Genomic DNA, 22,653 nt, shown 5'->3' with positions numbered 1-22,653 from the left:
AGAACAGACACTCATATGGCTAAAGATACAATTAATGTCTGTGCAAATACACATTGCATTTTGGGTAGGTTTGAATTAATCAGCTAATTATTTATCTGCAGGTTTCTGATTGAAATGAATCAGTAAAAATACCATTACTTAATTTTTAGCTGAAAAGATTGCTCTTTATGTGGTTTGCATAAAACCCTTTGCTATTATGAATGTAAAACGACTTGTTTGAAAATTTTATTTTCCTTCACAATGAAACAAAACAAAACTATCCAGTAGTTAATAGCTCTCTTCATTATGAAAAGTTGACTAAATGGTGGATTATGGACAAATCCAATTAAGCTGCAGTAATAGGCTGTATCTAATGCTGATCAAAACAAGTGGTGGAACAGATCCCTTTCTCTTCCTACAGATTCCTTATTTCCTTCAAATCTCATCTAGAGCACATTTTGCAATCACATTTATGTGCTATAGTTCTTTTTTAAAACTTCAGTGTCGTTATGTAATTTTTTTATTAAGCTAGTTTTTGAAAGTGTGGTTTTCATTGGATTTTAATAATATTAGACCTCTTAGGAATATAAATATTTAGTTTTGCAGATGCAAATAAGAAGTACATTTAGGGAATGTACTTTAGACTTTTAAGGCATCTCGGGAAGGTAAAATATATTGCTTGTCATATCTGACAGTGTTGGTTACCTTTATAAAGCAACTAACATGAGTATCTAGACTTGTGTTGCTTTTCTCTGCAGGATTTTGTTCTTTTGCAGGACTCATTTAGCAAATATCACATAAATGCACAGGTTGTAGTTAGGTAAATTGTGTTCACCTTCTAACTTGCTAATAGGGGTAGAAGGGGAGGGTTATTTAGATGGTGAAGAAAGCTTTTCCAAATCTCTTTTATTACAAAACTAATTGTTGCTAGGAGGAATAAGATTAAAGATGCTTAAGTCTGTGGGGTTGTTTTTAATTTGTATGTGTCATTTCAGTGGCATTTTAAGAGAATGTTCTTACCTCTTTCCCTTTCCTATTTCTCCATGGTACTGTGCTCAAGTTAGGTCTGAGAAGCAAAGCTATTGGAAGAAATTTCATTTTGTTCCCTAATTATTATGCTGGCACTTGGAAGATAATTTTTCCCTTCATGCACTGCCAATTAATATGTAAATGAGCTGATAAATATTTATATCATGATTTAAATTATGCAGGGAGTGCTTTCAGTGTACTCTGCAAATGAATTGTTCATGGACTTCAAAGTGCTGGCTGCTGTGCTAACGAGGGGAGATTTGCATAAGGCCCTAATCAGGCGCATACTGATTAAGCTTCATTATGGAAACTGCCAGCTGCAATCTTTGTTTCTATTTTATTAAAAAAAAGGGGAACTTTTCATGCTTCAGTCGCCTTGACAATGTCAGACACAGCTAGTAGAAGAGACTAAAAGTCCACAGAGCAACTGAAGTTTCTCTGTTCAGTTGAAGATTGCTATGGTGTAACTGAAGTTGTACTTTTTCCTAATCCTGACCCCCCCCTTTCTTCTTTTAAGAGTAGTAGTATATACCTTTTATTTTAGAGAGTATTTTTTCTCTTTCCTTGGACTATCTAAATCTACAGAAGATTGCACAACAATGCTGGACTGCAGCGACTATGTTTTAGGTGGGTATCAGTTTCACTGACTTCTTGCAAGCATGTAATATGGAAATAACGCTTGTTAAAATTGACTAAACATACAGATCTAATTGCATATGTACAATTGGGGGATGCATTTGAAATGTTGAAATCTGTCAGTGATTCAGTAGCAAACGCCTTCCCCATTCTTCATTTTTCTTCCAGAGAATCTTACTCTTCAGCATTGGAGAAATGGAGTTGCTCATGACTGTCAAGAATGGAAGCTTACAGAATTTTAAATTTTAAAACATTTGCCTTTTGACAGAAATAAGAATTTGCTTACTTGTATATATTGCTGTATCTATTCTAGGGTGTTAGGAGAATACTGTCATCGTAGCTTCATCAATTCATTTTATATTTTATTTATGTGTGTATATTTCTGAACTGAAGTCATACTTCACTATTTTAAAGCAAGCCAATGCTTTTGATACCAATGTTTAGCTACGAACAGTATCTCTTTCTATTAAATGAATGTTTTTAATTTTTTAAAAAAATATCTTTGTAAGGTTAATAGAATTTTTTATCTCCAGGACTTTTAATATTTAGCATTTTTAAACCTATGAAAAATAATTTAGTTACTTTTAAATAAAAACAGCACAGATTGAACTGTTTTTAGAATGATTATTTCAAGCTCTAAATATAATTTTCCAGTGTGATTTTCACTTCAGTTGTATTCAAGGGATTTTCATCTGGCCTTTTGGAATTTTGGGAATCTGATGAATTAATTTTGATAACTATTTTTGATAACTGTAAGAATATTCATGAACATTAGCTGTATACATAGACTTCAGTGTTAGCAGAACCTTTCCCTCCATACCCCTTCTTATTTGTTTTGAAATGGTAACAATTATGTGGTTGGCTAACTTTGGAGTATTAGAGATCTGTCAGAATAGTACTAAGAATGAATCTAGAAGTTAATTAGCATATGACTTCAGTACTGCACCTGTTATTTTCTGTCCTTGCTTCATTAAAATTCATTTACTTTAGAATACAGAATTGTTTTAGTGCCATAATAAGACATTAGATTTGCTGCTTTGTATAAAAAGAGAAATACATAGTTAAAAATGTGAATATTCTACCATGTACTATCCAAATTATGGTGTCTTATAGCCACACCTTTCCATTAAAAATACATTTGTCTAGTACTTTTGTATTCACCTTTAAATTAGACTCGTCTTATGGATTATAGCAGGATTCCAATTCTTTCTTAATTTTCTTCTTATTTTGGTGAGCCAGATGTCTTTGGGAGTTCACAAGCAGTTCATGGAGGTTCTATTTGCTTTTGAAGTCCTCTTGAGCTACTTAGTGTCACTTTATCATGTGGTTCATGTGGTAAATTCATTATAGCAGTCTTGAAATAAAATATAAGGAATTATATGTCTTTCTTCAACTAAGTTCTAGACAACGTGAGAGCAAGTGCATCCTCTTATTTTGAAGTACATTCATCATTTCTTGCTCTTCATGGTCATTTTTTTACTATTATGGTAATACATGTTTCCATTATATTGAAATCTTTTTGTGACAAAATATTGTATTTGTCTCAATTTATGTTTATGCCTAACATACACAATCTCTTTCTCTCTCTCTCTCTCTCCCTCTCTCTCTCTCTCTGTGTGTAGTGTGTATAGTATATGTGTATTTGATGCAGTCTAATAAATTCATTAAACTTTCAGAACAAGCATAGAATATTCTGTTGTACAAATGTGTTTATAATTGGTCGAGATAGAAAAAATATTTTTTGAAGATTGAGTCCTTGTAAATAAGACATACTACATATTTATATTGCAAATATTCAGTATTGGCATAGTGTGTGTGTGTGTGTGTGTGTGTGTGTGTGTGTGTGTGTAATATAAAACATTTTGATTTTTAGGTCAAGGTATAATCATGAGGAAACGGGTTTTTTATATGAATGAATTGGTTTACAGTGGCAGTACTTTACCATCATTTTTGGCATGATTTTGCATACTGACTATTACTATATGATCGGGCTCTGTCTTGTATTATTCAGATAACTCCATGCATGATGCAAGAGTAAAGTTTGCATTATTGGTGAAGCAGTAGCTGCTGACATAATCACCTGTTCAAAGAAGAAAATGATAAAACTAGGTTGATAAAACTAGGCTGTAACATAATATACAGACACAGATCTAACACACATTCATATATATGTACCCAATATGGCCTTTTCATACTAAGAGTGATAGCCCAAGCTTTGTGATTATTTATTTAAATTTATTATATCCATCCCATGTACTTTGAACCTTAATTGGAAAAAATATGCCTTTAATGTTCAACATGCATTTTTCCCATGCTATATTAAAATAGATACAAAAGATTATGTTCAGAAATCTGCTAATGTGTATATAATATAGTAATTTAAATTTACATTGAAAATGAGCATATTTCTCCATGAGCAATAGAATTTCCTATTCTTGTGTTTCTCCACCACCATCTTGCATGCATAACCCAATTTTGCCCCCAAATTGCCTTCTAGTGGCAGAATGGAATATGCCAATGAAATATTACTGTTGGAACCAGACCAAAATTTTAGTTTAAAAATCTGTTTTTGAAAACCTGAAAGTACCCGTACAAGACGGTTTTGTTTAATACTGTATTGAAACAGACAACTTCATGGAATCTTCATTTTCAAGTTTGGAATTTGAAGTAATTTGTATAATGGCAAGAAAATACATTGACAATAGTGGTGGGTTCCTCCCGGTTCGGTCCGGTTGAGCCGGTAGCGGTGATGATATGACATCACCGAACCGGTTCTCCCCCCCCCCGCCCTCCCCCCCCCACCCCTCCCCGCGTTATTCTTACCTTTTATTTGCTGCCTCCTGAGTCCCAGCTGATGACTAGAGGGAAAAAAACTGTTTTAACTCTTGCCGCGGGGCTTCAAAAGGCCGTCCTACAGCTGATCAGTGTTAAAAGCAAACAAATGAGTTGGGTCGTAAGTGCAAGGACTGGTCGTAAGTGCAAGGACTGGTTGTAAGTGCGAGGACCTTCCAGAAATGACTCTGACCAGCTAGCCACGCCCACCTAGTCACATGACCTCCAAGACACACCCACAAAATAAGCCACGCCCACAGAACCGGTAGTAAAAAAAATTTAGAACCCAGCCCTGATTGAGGACCCACTTGTGGGGGCAATAAGCTGACTTTGTATAAATATACAAAAGGATGAAGACTATTGCTGAGCACATTGTAAGCCGCCCTGAGTCTCCGGAGAAGGGCGGCATATAAATCAAATTTTTTTAAAAAAAAAAAATCTGAAATATAATTTAGTCAGGTTTCTTAAAGCTTCATTTTTCAAGTTCACATGTGCATTTTTCTTCCATCTCCTTTTTTATCTTATGAAAAATGACAGTCTTTGCCTAAAAGTTAATATTTATTTATCACTTATTATTTTCTCAAGATTTGTTTGTGCATCTGATAAAGTAAGTGAATTATTTTGTTTCACAGGTTTGTAGGATTTGATTTTGCCTTTGGCAATTTTCACTGCAATTTTAACGCAGTCTTTACTTATAAATAAATACTATATGTTGTCCTAAAATGGCACTCTCTGTGCTCCCCTAGTGGCTAACTGTTTTTAGTTTTTGCCTGTAAAACATCTATGGAAATCTGAAAACATCCCCTGTTGTACAAGTTTTGTTGATTATTTGAACTTGACAGTATATGTTACTTACTGACACAATTGGGCCTATCACTTTACTAAAACTTCATTTTAGGAGCATGTCATTCAAGCAGAGTAACAATTCAAGTAGGCATTCAAATCAGATATTACTCCTGTCTTCTGATTTATAATTCCCAGGTTGAGTGACAATTTACCCCATTGCTTTCAGAAATGGACAGCTGTTCTTTCTACCCAGGATAATGATGGCTATGAATAGATGCGAGGAAAAAATTACAACAGAAATAAACACAAGGCTTCTTGTACCAGGGATTTTCCCACACTATCAATTTTTACAGAAAAAAATTAAGTTCATGAAGGTTTAATACATTAATAAAGGTACAAAAGACAAGTGGTTTATTGAGTGTTCTTGTTTACTTTGTTTTTCATAATGTTCTAGAAAAATTACCTGGATTGTAATTAAAACCCTAAATGTGCCATAACTGGAAAGATGAAGAATAGGTGGTATTTTACAAAGACAACAAACTTATTGGCTACAATATCATTGTTTCATACAATTCCAACGAAAATCAGTTTGCTTGCAGAAAAGAGTCTGTCCATAACTGGAAAGTGATGGAACAAAGTTAAATAAAGATCTAGGGTATAATGAATGATAGTACTTGAAATAGGTTCAAAATTGTTTTTATGATTTAGGTCTTTGTTGCATCATTTAAATGTCAGAACTATTCCATTTTATTTTCTTGAATCTTTTTTTTACTCCTAGAAATACACTGAACTCTCCTACTATCAGCACAACATGTAAATATTGTATTGTTGTTAAATGGTAATGTTTGTATTACCATTGCACAGTGACAATATTGGGGAGATTTCAATGTTAGAAAAGGAGTTCTTTCTTAAAAATAAATGCTGGGATGTGTCATCACATTCAAGTTAGCATAGTAATACAATTGCACAATGATAGCTTACATACATCATGGGAACTTCTCAGAAGATGTATCTGCATCAGTACAAGAAATGTGATTGGCACTGGGATAGTTACAGTGGAAGGAAAGTTGTATAAAAATTTCAGTAAAACAAAGTTTAAATAAAACTCAGTAGAAAATGCCAGTGAAACAAAATATCAATGCAAGGCTACTTGTTTAGCCAATATGTTTTATTTATTGCCAAAATAATTAATTGCAATAGTGAAACACATAATTCTTATTCCAGTATTCTTTTTAATAGTAAACAGTATTTAAAATTTTGTAGCTATATGTGGGGATTTTTATGCCCTGGTTTTCTTTTAATATACTCATGAATGCAAACTTAGCAATTAGGGTATAGTGTACTGTAGACTGATAAATAAAATGTCATGATTACTTCAGTCATAAAGATAGAGTCAGTAGGACTTTTTTCTCCTAATCGCTGTCTTTTTTGTTTGTTGTTTATTTCTGATGCAGACTCAAGAATGAATACTCCGTCAGAAACCAATAAACCTGTAAAAATGGAAAGCGGGGATGGGGAAACAGGTACGGATTATATGCACTTGAATCAGATTTCTTAATAACACCACAGTAATTACATGAACAGATTTACTTCCTACTTTTCAGTGTTCAGTATGTCAATATGTTGAGCAAGGCATCTATGCACTAACCGTATGAAAATGTGTATTAATAATAGATATACATTTTGTCCTGAAGTATAAAGAGCTGTCCTAATTAATTCCTCTATTCAGATTTGTGTTTATCCAATATGTACCTTCTGTTTAACCCCTTCCCCACATAGTAGAGAACCTGTTACATATAAAATGTAAAGTTGGCAATCTGTTGCTTTGTGTGCTTGTTGGCATATTTGTGTTTGTTGTTATGAATGAAAGAATTGCCTATGCAGTAACAGAAAAGTGGGAAAAAAATATTGACAACCTAGATTTCAGTTCTGTAGTTATTTTTGAGTTTAGCCCATTACATCAATATACAGTGATAACAGGGCATTCCAAAAGTTCTGTTTTTGTAAGTTGTTCTTTAACATGTAAAACAACTATTTTAACTGACACTGTAAAGGTAGGTTATGATATTTGCACTGTGAGTTGCTAAAGAAACAGTCTCAATAACTTTTAAGAATTCGTTTTAAATTCAAAACTTTTACCTATATCTGTAATCTTCAGCTGTTTTGAGTTGCTGTCTGTTTTTCTTTACCTTTTCAATTTTTTTACATTGTAATTGTACATAGTATTTTGCTTTTGTCAGAGTACAACCATTTTTATTCATCACTAATTCTACTACAAAGAGACATTTTTCATTTGATTTAAAAAAATATTTTTAAACAATTTCCAGCCTTCAACTAACTATTCAACTAACTAAATATAACTATTGCTAAAAATAATCTTACAATGGTTTGGAGCAATATAAGTTAATAAAGAATAATATATGAATAGTGTAGTTTATTATGATACACTGGGAATTGATTGGTTATTCCCTGAAGAAATGCTTTCTTTTTATGCTCAGTAATTTTGCTCAGTAATTTTGTCTGCAGTTAACATTTCTGCTTCATCCAGTATCATAAACATTTTAATTAAATTGTGAATTAAATGAAAAAGAGGTCACTGAATTATATTCAGGAACAGCATGGTTGAGAACTAGAATGAGACTTCATAATATCCTAAAGCCATATTCTCTGATCTTAATTTTAGTCAAATTATATCCCATTCTGTAAATTTCTCAGAGGAAATGGACAGGAGAGCCCTTTCCCTTTTGGCCATTTCCACTGAGAAGGGCTTAGCTTCAAGTATGCAAGTTTTGATATATACAGTACCTTTCTCCAGTGGTGTGCTGATAAATACACAGTAAGCGCAAGCCACCAAACAACTGATGAGTGCTCTGGTCTGAACTGACTTACAACATTTGCAAAATGTAACAATTGGCTCTAGTGAGTTGGCTCCAGCACATCTCTGCCTTGCACACACTAATCGTTCAGGGTGGGAATATATGCAAACAGCAGTTGCTGAAGAGCTGACTGTTTTTCCCCCAGATAACTGAAACAAGCAGATAGTTAATTCCAAATCATTTCCTGATTTTTTTAAATACTCTGAACAAACTATTATAGTATCAGAAGCATAATTATAAATTAGAGAATTAAAACCAATCATTTAATATTTCACTGATTCAGAAAATAAAATACATTACTTGCTTTTTTATTTATCTGTGAATTTATATATTGTTACTTCAAAAATTGTAGGCAATTTACACTTCAGAACAGCAACAAGAACAAATGAATACAAGACTCCACATAGCCAGACTAAATATTCCCCTTGAGCAGTTGCCTTAACTGTTATTTCCTCCACACCAAACACTGAAAAAGCAGAAAAAGTTTTCACAGTTTTTGAGAATGCTAGCAAGTTAAGGGCAATCCTAACTTCAGGAGGCAAGTTGTTGCAGAAGGGACTTTTACCACAAAGGCATGCTTTTTTAATATCCCATCTTATTTTGATGGAGAGAATCCTCAGCCTGCTGTATTGGCTATATGGAGTGGACAAAATCTATGTGGATCAGTAATTTTTACCAACAATAAAGAGTATTAATAGAGAATCACTAGGATCTTCAATTGGACCTGGAAGCCCAACACGTAATCAATATCATTCCTGCAAATACTGGTTATTCTAATGCTTGCAACTGTATTTTGTATCAACCATAACTTCTGACTTGTCTTTAATGGCTGTCTCTTGAAGAGCAGGCTGTACTAATCTAACCAGGAGCACATAGGTAGTTGTTGCTAGAGCCTCGGGTCCAGAAAAGGCTACAACTGGGACACCAGCTGCAGCTGTCCTGATTATGGCCTCCACTTGCTATTCCAATAGGAGCTTAAAGTCCAGGGGGACCCCTTCAATTGTAAACCTGTTCTTTCAAGGGAAGTGCATCCTGACCAGAGTTAGTAATGGAGCAATTCTGGAATTAGAGAGCTTCTGAACAAACAAAACTTCCATCTTGCTGGGATTAATGCTAAGACTATCGTCCAGTCCCTCACAGCCTACAAGGACAAGGACAAGACTTCCATAGCATCTCCTGCTTGTCCTGGGGTAGAAATGTACATACTGATGGTATGTCTCCCTGAGCCAACAGATAACCTCTTCCAGTGGTTTCATGTAGATATTAAAAAGCAGGAGATGTTGAGGAGCCACTCCTCACCATCAATTTATTGAGACTATCTTCTCGGGAAGGTATAGAACCACTGATTGATAAGATTATTTGCCACTGAGAGATAAAGCAGGACAAACAGCAGCACCCTGTCCCCATCTAAATGGATAATTTCTGATGACTGAAGAGCCGCCCCAGGTTTTGTGTGACATGTTGAAGCTATACTGTAAAAGTAGGCAGGATTATGTCTTGGTCATCTTTAACAGGAACCAGTGAGAATTACATTCTGTCTTCATGCCTAAACCCTGACTGATAAAATGCTTCATCTAGCATCTTCTCAACATTTGTTAAAAGAAAAGATTGGAGATGGGTAATACTTGTCTATAATGTCTGGGTTAGAGCATGGTCTCTTGAGAAATCTTCCCCATCTCTTCTAAGTCTGGCAGTACCATTCCTTCCCTCAAAGAAGCATTCATTAGCATCTAATGTAGTTCCTGTCTACTATCTAGTTTCACTAAAAGTTGCTAAATCATATATTTGAAAATTTATATATTTTGTTGAAGCTATAGGTTAGAATAATCATTCTTAATCTATCCAGAGCTCATATTACGTATTCAAATAGAGAAAGTAGTACTTTTCCATTTCTTTCCAAGAACAGAAATTCTGGTTAAGTTATTGTTCAACCTTGAGGAACTTTTTAGTAAGTTGTTTACTCCTGCCAGCAAACCCAGTTATTGCATCCTTGGAAGAATCAATTTGATGAAAAGTGTTCAAGCATCATAATACATTTTAAATGAAACAAATATTAGAACCTTTTTTATTTTTCACCTTTTGCTGTATTAGTATTTCATATTTCCATGCTCACTTCCATGTTGTATTTCTTCTGTATCGGTTGTCCCAAAGATGCTTTTTTAAAGGCAACTGGACTTTCTTTGTTTTTCTTTGAAAAAGCACCTTTGGGATGATCTGGATGACTGAGAATGTCCATAGACATTCTGTATCAGTTGCATGACTTCTAGTGGCTGAAAGGATTTTGAGATTTTGAAATTTTTTGTGACATGTTGATGGCTGTACTGTATAAGTAGTCAGGCTATTGACCAGTTCTATCAAACAAAATGAGTACAAAGTATCTGCAAGACTTAAGCAATCAATTGTTCCTCTTAAATTGCCTCAAAAATGCAAAAATGAGTCTAGATGTTTAGCTTCTAGACCCTTGGAGGAATCTAGGGAATCACACACACACACAAAAAAATATGGTGGGCTGCATGTAGCCCCTAATTTGGTCCTACGTAATTTAGGATATAAATAAAGATGTTATATTGCCATCATATTTTGAAGAAACAGCACTACTTCAATTTAATTTCAGCAGTAGTAGATTTTAGCTTTTCCCTTTCGTCTTGTCCTCTTTTTGTTCTCTCCTCATTCCTCTTATTTTCATGGATTATTTTATTCAGGCAGCTCTTTTTTAATTCATAATTTAAATGGCAATGTTAGATCTTGTTTTATGCTTACAATATTTACTCTTGTTTTAACTATTGTAATGTTTTTGTCTTAAATATTTTAAGTGCTTTTTAATTTTCCTAACATTTATGACTGTTGCAGCATTTCCATGGTCATGTGATCAAAATTAATATGCTTGGCAACTGACTTCTATTTATGACGGTTGTAATGTCCTGATGTCATGTGATCGTCTGACAAACAAAGTCAATGGGGAAGCCAGATTCAGCTAACAACCATGTTACTAACTTAATAAATGCAGTGATTCATTTAACAAATGTGGCAAGAAAAAGATTGTAAAATGGGGCAAAACTCACTTAACAAATGTCTCACTTAGCAGCAGAAAGTTTTGATCAATTGTGGTCGTAAATTGAGGATCATCTGTATTACATTGTCATTTTGTCATTCCTTTTGTATTTTCCCAAACTCTTATGAATTCATTGTGTTTTATTTCATTTATGAAGTGCTACATAACACTTGAAACCCCCATAATGGATAAAATTCTTCTGCAATACAGTATATATATCCATCATGTACTGGAGGAGAACTTCCTCCAATTGCCTGTCATTCTGAGGATGAAGAATAAATCATTTTAATAGTGATTGCTGATTTAATGGATGATCTGAGAAGTTGAATAGCACTTATTTTATTTTTTGTTTGGTTTCAGACTTCTTTGTTTCTCTCAATTTTTAAGGTGATGTCATAGTTCCTTCAGCAGTTTAGCTTCTATATCTACTAATTGTCTTAGATCCTGTTTTGTATTTTATTATGTTGATCTTTATATATTTGTATTCCTATCTAATTGGATTTTTTACTTTTATGATGGAAATTTTAGTAGCATTATTCTATTGTAGGTTATTAATAAGTGGCTTTAAAACAAAACAGTAAATGTGTAATATTAAACATTTGCTAAATACTGAGACTTAAAATACAGCCATTTTAAGCTCTTTGTCTTTGATTGCTACTTGGATTTTAAAGAACCAGTAATTTTTTCAGAATTGTCTTTTAAGAAGAATTTTAATTGGTTATACCTTTGCTTTTGTAGGCACACAAACAAATGGCCTAGACTTTCAGAAACAGACGGTGCCTGTTCCAGGGGCAATCTCCACAGCCCAGGCATTCCTTGGACATCTTCATCAGGTAAACATGTTTTTTTTTCTTTTATACAGACCTCTTGAAAAAAGTCACATAGATAATTTTAATGTTCAGGATTAGTACAGTAAACAGCTGGTATTTTAATAACTTCTATAAAATTTGCCAGATTCTGGAAATATTTAGCAGCCAATGTATGGAAGAAAATTGCAAATTGCAATGGAAACAGCAAAAAAATGCTCAATTGTTGAGTACATCATGACCATGTGATATGTCTTTTGTTACAATGTCTCATATTGCCCTTGGAAAGAATGCATGCATATCCACAAAATTATACAATGTTTTTAGCACATGATACAATTGCATATATTAAATAATTGCATAAATTATGAACATTCATAGGTTTTTGGAATATAGGTGTTGTCAAAAAGACAACAATTAACAGAGCAATGAGATAATTTCAAACTATCTTTATAATTTACTGATTATAAAGATACCGAAATTCAGCCAAAAGTTGTTACATAAAATTTGATTCTCCAAGAGTGAACTAGAGGCTGCAAATCATGATAATTGTTACCACTGCTTGGATATTGCTTATTTTCAGTTTCTATGTAAAAGCTACCATTGATAACTGTTGATGGCCTTGGAATCCATTTAATTAATTTGTCTAGAATGATGCAAATTTTGTAGTGGGATCACTTTAAAGAAGAATCAGTTTGATGCAGTAGTTAAGACATCAGGCCAGAAACTGAGAGACCATTAGTTTGAGTACCGAGATCAAGTTTTAAGTACAAAGCCAGCTGGGTGACCTTGGGTCAGTCACACGCTCCCAGCTATAGGAAGGAGGCACTGGCAAACCACTTCCAAAAATCTTGTCAGGAAAACTACAGGGACTAGTCCAGGCAGTTGCCAGGAAGTCAACACTGACTCAAAGGTACATATGTGCACGTACACACAAACACACACCACTTGATCATAAGCAATAAGTTTGAAGAGTTTTATGCCTTACTGAATTTGATTTAATTTGACTGGATTTATGTACTTGGATGGAAACATGACTAATTCAGGCATTTGATTTCAAAACCTCTTGTTCTTAGACACTAGAAGTGCTAAACAGATAATTAGAGGGTAGTTAAAGGAATGCTAGCAGAAGAATTTCCAGTAGTCATCATGAATGAGATGAAGGATTTTGACAATGAATTTTTATTGTTTTGTTTTGTTTTACAAATCAAGTGGTGTTTGGCAAACATGGAGATAAATATGTAGAAATAGAGGAAGAGTTAGCACAGTGATTGTATATACTGTACATAAAAACATTTCAGTAAAACGCTATTTTTAAAAAGTGGCAGTTGATAGTAAAAATAATTTTCCATTACAGTTTCTTACTATCGAAAAGGGGGAAAAATTGAACTGGGAGTCTGCCACATAAAGAGTAGTTGAACAAAAATAGTTTCTTGACTGTTTCTATTGTCATATTCAAAGTAGGATGACATATTTTTAAAACCCATGTTTAAATGAGATGATTATTCATTCTAGAAGTCAGGAAGTTAGTGTATGCAGCTAAGAAAAGAAATAAGAGTTTCAGATTCTAATGTATCACACATTTAAAGCTGTAACTTAAAACATAATTTTACAATGCGCTGGCGTTTCCTAGTCTTGTAAATTGTTTGATTATATGGAATCTTTTGGCTACCTTAGAACATCTAATAAATCAAAATTATCTTATAATGTTTTAGCTTTGGTGAGATAAAAAAAACATAGATTCTTGCTTGCCTATCCCCTACTATGTAGCATGTATTCTTTATATGATAAGTGCATGGAGGTTCTTGCTCAAAAGAATCCACTTTTTTATATACTATTTATATACTATTTAAAATTGTGTATTCCTTCTTGGTCATTTTGGGTACTGCCAAAATTGGACTTGTATGTTGGAGCAGGAAAAAGGGAATGGGTTGAGAATTCCAATTGTTTCTCCAATACCTGATCTTATATGTCAAAGTGGCTTTTAGTGTTGGCATGGTGGGAGGTTAATTTGTCAGACCCATCACTTCTCAATTCCAAAAGCAAACCCTACCACCAAATGCTGAGGAGCACATAATGAATAGAAAGTGAATTTCAATTTGGAAAGGACAGCAAATATTTGCTTTCTGAATTTGTTTAACATATTTTATTTATTTGTTTGGGAAATATTGGAAATTTGGGAAATGTTACTAGAGCCTAGTATAGATTGCTTCTTCTCACATTTACTTTTTTAAGTGGAGAACAGTTGTTTTTTTAAAAAAGGGGATTGTTTCACTGTTATTTGTAAAAAATAAATGGCTGTCAGGTACTTTTCTCCCATAAAAGTAAAGAAAGGCATGATCTTTAACACCCATCCCCCTGGAGTAAGGTCTGCCCCCACCTTCCTATCCTTCTGTAAGAGTTTAAAGACCTGGCTCTTCCAGTTGGTCTGGGATCCAATGAGGGAGTACCACACTGGAGGTGACCGTTGGACTAACTAGATGACCCCACCTCTCCCCTGTGTATCCTATTCTTCCCTTGTCCATCTTTTAATTCATATTGCGGTACTTTATTTTTATTGTTTAATTGTTTTACTATTGTTATATTTACATTTTTTATAATTTTTCAATCTACTGTTGTAAACCAGCCAGAGTAGCCCCACGGCGAGATGGGTGACAAATAAATTTTATCTATCTCTCTCTCTCTCTCTCCCTCTCTCTCTCTCTCTCCCCCCCCCCTCTCTCTCTCTCTCTCTATCTATCTATCTATCTTACCCCCTACCTAACAGCTGCCAGTAGGCTTCAATATATTTCTACACCTGGTAAAACTTGTTTCAGAAGATCAATTTGTCTCATACTTCTATTTGTTTGTCTGACAGATGTTAGAATTTTCTGACAATTTAGGTGGTAATTCTGGTTCTATGGAATATATATATTTCTCTTTTCCCAACTGTCTTAATTACAATATATTCTACATGAAAGGGCTTAAGAAATCAGTTACCTGTAGTAGAAAATACAACAACAGACCTAGATTGTGTCACAGTAAAATATTTTTTTTAAAAAAGAGAGACTTCACAAAATTCACAGTTTGAGTTAAAATAAATTGTCCTATTTAAGTAATACCTGTTTCAGTAACAGTGTGTTTGTTCTTCAATGGCAGAACACGGAAACATTCCCGTACTTCCATGAACCTTCTCAGATACAGAGAAAAAAACAAATGTAATTTCAGGTGTTGATTATATTGCAGTAATTATGTGTACAAAACTTTGTATGTTTGTCACAAACATCCTGATATTTCCTAGAGTGTTCCATGTTGCCCAAGAATGAGCTCATCCAATCACTGGGATGGTTGGAGGCCAATATACTTAAAACACTGTCTCTACTGTTCTTTACTGTGCTTCTTAATAGAGTTTCCTTCAGACTGAACTTCAGTCCTGGTGATTTTGTGTACATAGCCGTACTATTTCCTGTGCAAAATATAGAAATTATTTCCCTCAACTTCCAAGCCCAGTTCAGGTATTGCAATCTATGTAGCATAAGCTAACTATGAAAATCTGTTAGCTTAATCAAATTGGGCTGGCTTGAGCTAAAATTTAAATTGATTTTAAATTGGGTTGTTTTAATTTACGGCCAGAATATTTAATTATTTTAATACTGTTTTTTAAATTTTGTATGCTTTGTTTTTACTTAGGCTGTGCACCGCCCTGAGTCCTATTTGGAGAAGGGCAGGATAGAAATTTAAACAAATAAATAAATAAATAAATAAATAAATAAATAAATAAATAAATAAATGAGATGTGCAGGAAAAAATATCTTAGTAATCAATGTGATTTGGCTGGTTTAGCCTTGGATCCTATAATGTTCACAAAAACTGAAATGTGATAGAATATTGGGTGTTTGAGGCTAATGCAACAAGGCAGTAATACACAAAATGATTAGTGATTGTGCTAGGGTATATGCATGTGATCAAGGAACATGCATGAGAATATACATAATGCTATACATGCATCAGTTTTAACCAATACACGTATTCTTAACAATTCAATCATTTTGTCTGTACTACCTCTAGTCACCTTCCATTCATCCATTGTCCACTATTCCTAAGCTTTATGTGCTGCTGCTGTTGTTTTTTAAATACATTTTAAGATCATTTAGAATGTATATAAATTTGTCACTGGGCAGTAGGTATAAAAGGCTAAATTCAAACATGTATTTTGCCATCTATATACTACTAAATTCTTGTGTTTGTTTGTTTGTAACCTTCAGTTGGTGAAATGGTGCGTCATAGGACCACCATTTTGGAATTTGCATACTTCAGAAGGATTAATTTACAGAATGCATATAAAATCTGTGGGAATAAAATGTAGAAAAGTTGTGGCAGCTTTAGTGGCTGCACTGCCACAGTCAGCTGCAGTCACATTATAGTGATTTCCAAACATTCAAGGAAACTCCATGGGAAAGCCAGCAAGAAGTCAGAAGTTGCTCCCGCTCCTTCTGCTTTTTTGCTCATCCATAGTTATTCCGCCTTTTTGTTTAGGTAATGAAATATATCTGAAATGATGACCCAATGGGTCACAATTGTCTGGTTAACTATAAAATGTTCAATGAACTATAAAATGTTCAATACAGCTTGTGTATTGTTTTTAAGTTCACGTGGTTTGCAAGATTAGTTGGCAAAACTTCTTAGCATTCTTGCAAATTTGTGTGCTCTGGTTCAAGTTGATATCCAGTTCATACTTTTATAATAAAAATATATATGCTGCAAAAAATTATTCAGAGCTGCCTTGGAGTTTACCTTTAGAGAAGGAGGAAAACTGAGTATCTGTGACAATTAGCTCCTTTATAATATAGGATGAATTTATTTAAAAATAAAATTTAGTCTATACAGATATGTTTACTGCAGAACATAGCATCACTCACAATTATCTAATGAGATTTTTTTAGTTTTCATTAAAATAGTCTTAAGTATTTTTGCCAATTATGTGTAAGAGAAACATATTCATAATTTGATACTACAAAAAGAATTAAAACAGCAAAAATTGCAAGTTTTTATCTTCGCCATATCTCTACAACAGCTATGTTGCAATGCTGGTTTGCAAATCTCTCTAATGAATACTGTTCTATCTCGTAATACTACCAAAGAGATTAAACTGGATGTTGGCACTGCTGAATGAAGCGTTTTTACAGGATAATTACTTGCTTGGTGACAGATGGCATGCTTATACATTTGTAAAATCCAACCCAAAAATTTGGGAAAAGTTGGAAAAGAGTATTTGCTTATATACTAACTACCTTGTTTATGTCTCCTATTTACATGTATGCTACCTGAATAATATATTTGAGTTCCCAGAGCTATGCTGTAGTTCAACAGAGTGTATAGGAAAATTCATATCCTTTCTAATTTGGAAGTTTGTGTTCTTATGAAAATGATACACAACATGGTGGAAATCCCTACTTTAAAAAATAGTTAAACTTCTATACAAGAATGCCCTTGTCTCTTTGATAAGAACATTTTAAAAAATTTTAATTGGAGTGATTTTCAACCAATAAAGAATGCATTACCATCCACAAATCTAGGTTCACACAACATACTAAAATCTGAAGAAATTTAACATTTAGTGAATGCATAGTATCTATGATACTGTGCTCCACAAATTTCTAATGAATTTTTAATAAGATTCTAATTTTTGACTGCTTCATAAAAAATGCTGTTTTGATTTAGTCAGCTCCTGAATCTTCCCCAATCAGTTCAGTTCTGCAATGGGATTCAGCCTCCTAGCAAATTTCACTCATTATGATTTCATATCAATGTAGTTTTCTTGGCAATAATGCCATTGCATTCTGCTAATTAGAATATTTTTATTAGCCTATCTAACCTTCAGGGTTTAAATAGTATTTAAGACATAATACTTATTATGTGTTTTTCAAGCTGGAAACTTTGCAACCATTTTACTGATTCTATTCATAAAAAAAAATTGTTTTTATAGGTTCAGCTTCCTGGATCAAGTTTACAAGCTGCTGCCCAATCCTTAAATGTACAGGTAAGAATTACTATAAATTTCTCATCTGTCTCAGTCCATTTAGTTGAAATATGAATAGTATGACACAATAATCATTAGGTGTTCAACAGCAATTAATGCTGTTAAAACTATTAAAAACAGCTCCTTTTATATTATGGAAGCGGATAACATCATCAACATTTAATCCTATCTTTTAAATATATCATTTTGGAAAGTTATACAATGTTGGAGAAAATGCATTTATTTTCAATAGCTGAATCTAAAACTTGTTCATTTCTTTTAAAGATATATAGCTGACTGAATAAGCTTTGTGTATTGTATGATGCTACACCAAATTGTGATCCTCTGATTCTTACTATTAAGACATTCAAGCAATATATTAAAAAAGAAAAGAAAAGGAATGCAACAAATAGTATTTGGAAGTGGCTTCATTATAAGAATGCTAAAGACCGAAGACTATTCTTGAAGCCCTCTAGAACACACATCTAGTTACAAATGATGCTTCTGAAAGGAGCAGGAAAAGTGACCTTCTTCTGTAAAAAAGAGGCTGAACATTGACTTGGTTGCCATGGTAATTTTTCAATCCCAGAGAGAGATGTTGGCAAACAGGCTATATCTCCAGTGCAGAATGTTTACAGTCCTGTGCTGTAATTATCTCTCAATGACTGGCAGAATTAATCAGAGCCTCTATGTTAATTAGCCTGCTCTGTGGTCCCCAAAACAGGTGGTGGAAAATATGCAAATCTATGCAGAATTTTAATGTTCTCCATAAGCGATTTTAATTAGCATAAACCCCTCTTTGGGCTTTCCCCCCCCCCCCCGTCTTTCTTTTGCTTTCTTGCTTCCATTTCCTGCCTTGTGGCTATATATTAATTTGTTTTTCTATAAAATAGTTTAAATATGTAAACTGAGCTTGCCGTTATAAATACCAGAATTTCACTGATTAGAATAATATTTGTATTCTGAGTGTTGGTTTTCTTTCCCTTGGTACTTTTTGATATACAAACATTTTAGTATCTTGTTTAAATTGAATGCCATATTGATAAAATGGATACATGGAAATTGTGATCCTGTGATCCAAACCTTCAGTATTAGGATTGGTTTTCCCAGTAATTAATAGGGTTGGCCAATGTCACATACTTGGTGAAGGTATGCATCTAAGAATTATCAGTAAAATTGCATTGACTAGGAAAGTTTGGAAGCTTTAGCTTTAAACCAATTAGGTTTAAACCAATGCATAAGTGATAGGGAGATAATAAATCAGAGGCTTTATGTATTCAACATATTCATTTCTATCCAACTATGAAAATAACCTGAAATTACTGCTCTTTTCTTTTGTTCCAAATATTTTATTTTTTACTGGTGCGAAAGCAGATACAACCCCATCTATTACCTATGCTTATTTATAGACCCCAATAAATTTTTTAAAGTGTTTTTTTTTAAAAAACAAATTAATTCACAGTCAATGAACAGGGAAAACACTACAGTAGAATATGTTTTTGTCCACACTAATAACTGCTGTGTTCTACAAAGTTTGTATTTTTCTTTCTCTAGTCTAAATCTAATGAAGAATCTGGGGACACTCAGCAGCCAAGCCAGCCTTCACAGCAGCCTTCAGTTCAGGCGGCCATACCGCAAACACAGCTTATGTTGGCTGGAGGGCAGATAACTGGGGTAAGATCAGCTGTAGTGAATGAGAATGAGCAACCTTCTCAAGTTGTGGTATTAGCCAAACAACCCATAAAAGGAAAGTGAAGTAATCCCAGTGAATCTGAATTTATCAATATTATGCATTCTTGTAAATATCTGACAAGATGATAAAACAGATTGTTTTGGTTTTCCTGATAAGTATTCTACGTAAAGAGAGAAAGTACAAAAATTCTCTTTGCTATTTCTTCTAAATATTGCATTTTCATATGACATTCTGGATTCTAATAGAGTAGTCTTTTGATCTCTAAGCCCAATATGTTGTATTAATGTTTAACTTTCACACTTTTAGTTTTATATGTGGTGGCAATAGTTGTTCGTGTCCTGGCTACGACAATATATTTACGTAAATATAAATACATTTGAAATCTCCTAACCAAAGCAGCTCTATTGCAAAGTATCAGCGATTATAGATATAATTTTAATAAAACCTCTCAGTCTAAACTGTTAGTGAATTTTTACACATTTGTTTTCTACTCTTCTGAAACAAATATAAATTTTAGAAAACAAGCAATTTGTGATGAAATCAGTAGCATCATAGAAACAGCAATGTAACTTATTACATGATTGAATGTATTGGTGTCTCTGAAGTCACAATGAAATCACACTCATATTCATGATATCGAATCAGGTATTCTAATATTCATCCTAAAGTGTAACTTTGATTACATGTTTTGGTTTGTTGACATTCTCTTTTTCATATAGAAAAATGAACCCTTAAATTAACATTTTAAAATTTGGCATGAGATGAAAAGCTCTTTGTATGGGCTTTTCAGTTGAACTCTTTGTACATTTTTCAATTGAGCAAATATATGCCGTAACAATAGCAAAATAACATATAAATCACAATTTTACTGTAATCTGAGTATCATTCTTTAAGGCTTATGATAAGATTATGTGTGAATATTTGCATGGACCTATCCAGCATCCTTCAGGCTTATTGAAATGCTGTCTGGGTCATATTGCTGAAACGTTCTTGCCTGTAATATAGGGAGTGGATCCAGGTCTTTGAACCTAGCAGCTCTCTCATTACAGAAACTGGGAAGAATATTAATGTGTCAGAGGGAGTTCAATGCCACCTGTTTCATAGAGATAATGCATGTTTGGAAACTGGCAGAGATGTCAACTTACCAGCTCAATGTTATCAAAACAAAAAGACAGACGGAAGAGGGGGTGCCTTGGAAAGGAACAAATGGTGCACATGTTCCTCATCTATATCTTAAGGCATAATGGGGATGATGGAACATGGCAGGGATTCATATTAATATGAAGCAGCTGGAGTATTATCAGTTGTTTGGTAACCACAGCCAGTATTGCTATTTTTCATTCATCTGGCTAATCGCTTGTGCTTCTGGTGGATGTAAATTTCCTTTCAAAGCCTGTCAATGATGGCTTGTTCTTTTTGCTTGCTATTTCCTGTCAGTGCTGTTTCTCTCCACTGCTTGCTTGCTTGCTAATTACCTTTTTCACATTAATTTTGAAGAGGAATCATAGAGAATCTTGCTTCTCTGATCTCAGCCGTACGAATGGTCACAAGCACATGTCAGCCCCATTTGGGTGATGTAAAATTAACTGGATAGCTTGATTTTTTTTTTTTTTTATTGAAGCAAAAAATATGAAATAGCTTTTTAAATAAAAACTTCTCAGAAATTAACAGTGATACTTAAGAAAGCGGCTTTTCCTTTCTTTTATTAATGAATGTCCTAAAACTTATTTTTAGCTTACGTTAACACCAGCCCAGCAGCAATTATTACTACAACAGGCACAGGCACAGTTGCTGGCAGCTGCAGTGCAGCATTCAGCCAGTCAGCAGCACAATGCTGCAGGGGCCACCATCTCAGCTTCTGCTGCAACGCCCATGACACAGATTCCTCTATCTCAGCCGATACAAATTGCACAGGTGAGGTTCAAACTGTTAATGGCTTTAGTTGGCCAAATATTCTTTTTTGTTGTTCACAGAACAGCTGAAGTTTAAATCCATTATATATCTTGTTGTGAGAATATCTTAGGTACCCAGTAACTGCTGTGCCATATCCTTGTTGTAGAAAGTGTGTAACTTTTTAAATCTATCACTATTCAATCCAGGAAGGAAGGAATTTTTTTTAAAAAGTAGAAAGTGAGAGGAGGAAGCTTAGTTGATAAAGCTAAACTATGGAATCAGCAAAGCAAAACTTCATGTCCAAATCTTCATATAACCTCTAGAACAGGGGTTCTCAACTTCTGGGCTATGGCCCATTCGGAACCGGGCCCTGCAAGTAGCAGGTGAGCATGTATGCATGCACAGTTCCATTTGTGTGAGTGGCATGCGCATGCATCTGCCACTCTCACAAATGGAGCTGCACGTATGAGCATGCATGCCTGCCACACACAAAGAACTGTCCCCTCCCCCCTGCCAGGCTATGAAGCCGGAAGGTTGGGGACCACTGCTCTAGAACCTTTTACATTGTAGATGGAAGAAAATACTTTCATCATTTCGTTTATCATTAACAACATGGCTTTTCTTACTTGAATTTCTGTTATAACTTACCACCAAATAACTATTTCTTGTAATAGATTTAATCATTGGAATCAATGATTTAGGAGATCATCCAAATGATACATAGGCCATTAAGTCAAAATCCTTGTGCTGAATATAGGAATCAAATTAATTCATTAGTGGCAAATGGTAAATCAGCCTCAGCCTCTACCTGAACACATCTAGTAAAGGGAAGACCATTAATATTATTAGGGAACTGCTCTTATTGTTATAAAAGTTTGGCCTTGGCCATTAATTTTAATGAGATTTTGATGAGATTTTCAAACTCTGTATAAAGTCATTAAGCAGATCGTTAAAAATTATGTAGTGATGTTTCTTGCCTTCTGTCTAGCTGCTGTTATTAATATTTTTATATAACAGTAATATATATATATATATATATATATATATATATATATATATATATATATATATAT

General features: G+C 33.9%; 1 protein-coding gene across 15 annotated transcripts in view; it reads left to right on the top strand.

Annotated features, from left to right (window-relative positions):
• POU2F1 (POU class 2 homeobox 1) overlaps positions 1–22,653 on the top strand; it is a 121,774-nt gene that overhangs the window by 66,193 nt on the left and 32,928 nt on the right. For 8 of the 15 annotated variants that reach the window (XM_034413990.3, XM_034414016.3, XM_034414009.3 and 5 more), the window contains 5 exons: positions 6,717–6,785; positions 11,929–12,023; positions 17,962–18,015; positions 19,549–19,668; positions 21,422–21,601. In XM_034413990.3, coding sequence (XP_034269881.2) covers positions 6,717–6,785; positions 11,929–12,023; positions 17,962–18,015; positions 19,549–19,668; positions 21,422–21,601 — 518 coding nt within the window. Of the gene's footprint in view, positions 1–755; positions 1,636–6,716; positions 6,786–11,928; positions 12,024–17,961; positions 18,016–19,548; positions 19,669–21,421; positions 21,602–22,653 lie in introns of those variants that run through there. The other 7 variants (XM_087894978.1, XM_087894980.1, XM_087894979.1 and 4 more) reach the window with 3 other exon arrangements.

Source organism: Pantherophis guttatus, chromosome 5 (genome assembly GCF_059756535.1).
Source record: "Pantherophis guttatus breed Tessera chromosome 5, ASM5975653v1, whole genome shotgun sequence".
In the NCBI taxonomy this organism is placed as follows: domain Eukaryota; kingdom Metazoa; phylum Chordata; class Lepidosauria; order Squamata; family Colubridae; genus Pantherophis; species Pantherophis guttatus.
The sequence above is the reverse complement of the archived record's forward strand: the minus strand, read 5'-3'. Positions and strand labels throughout refer to the sequence as shown.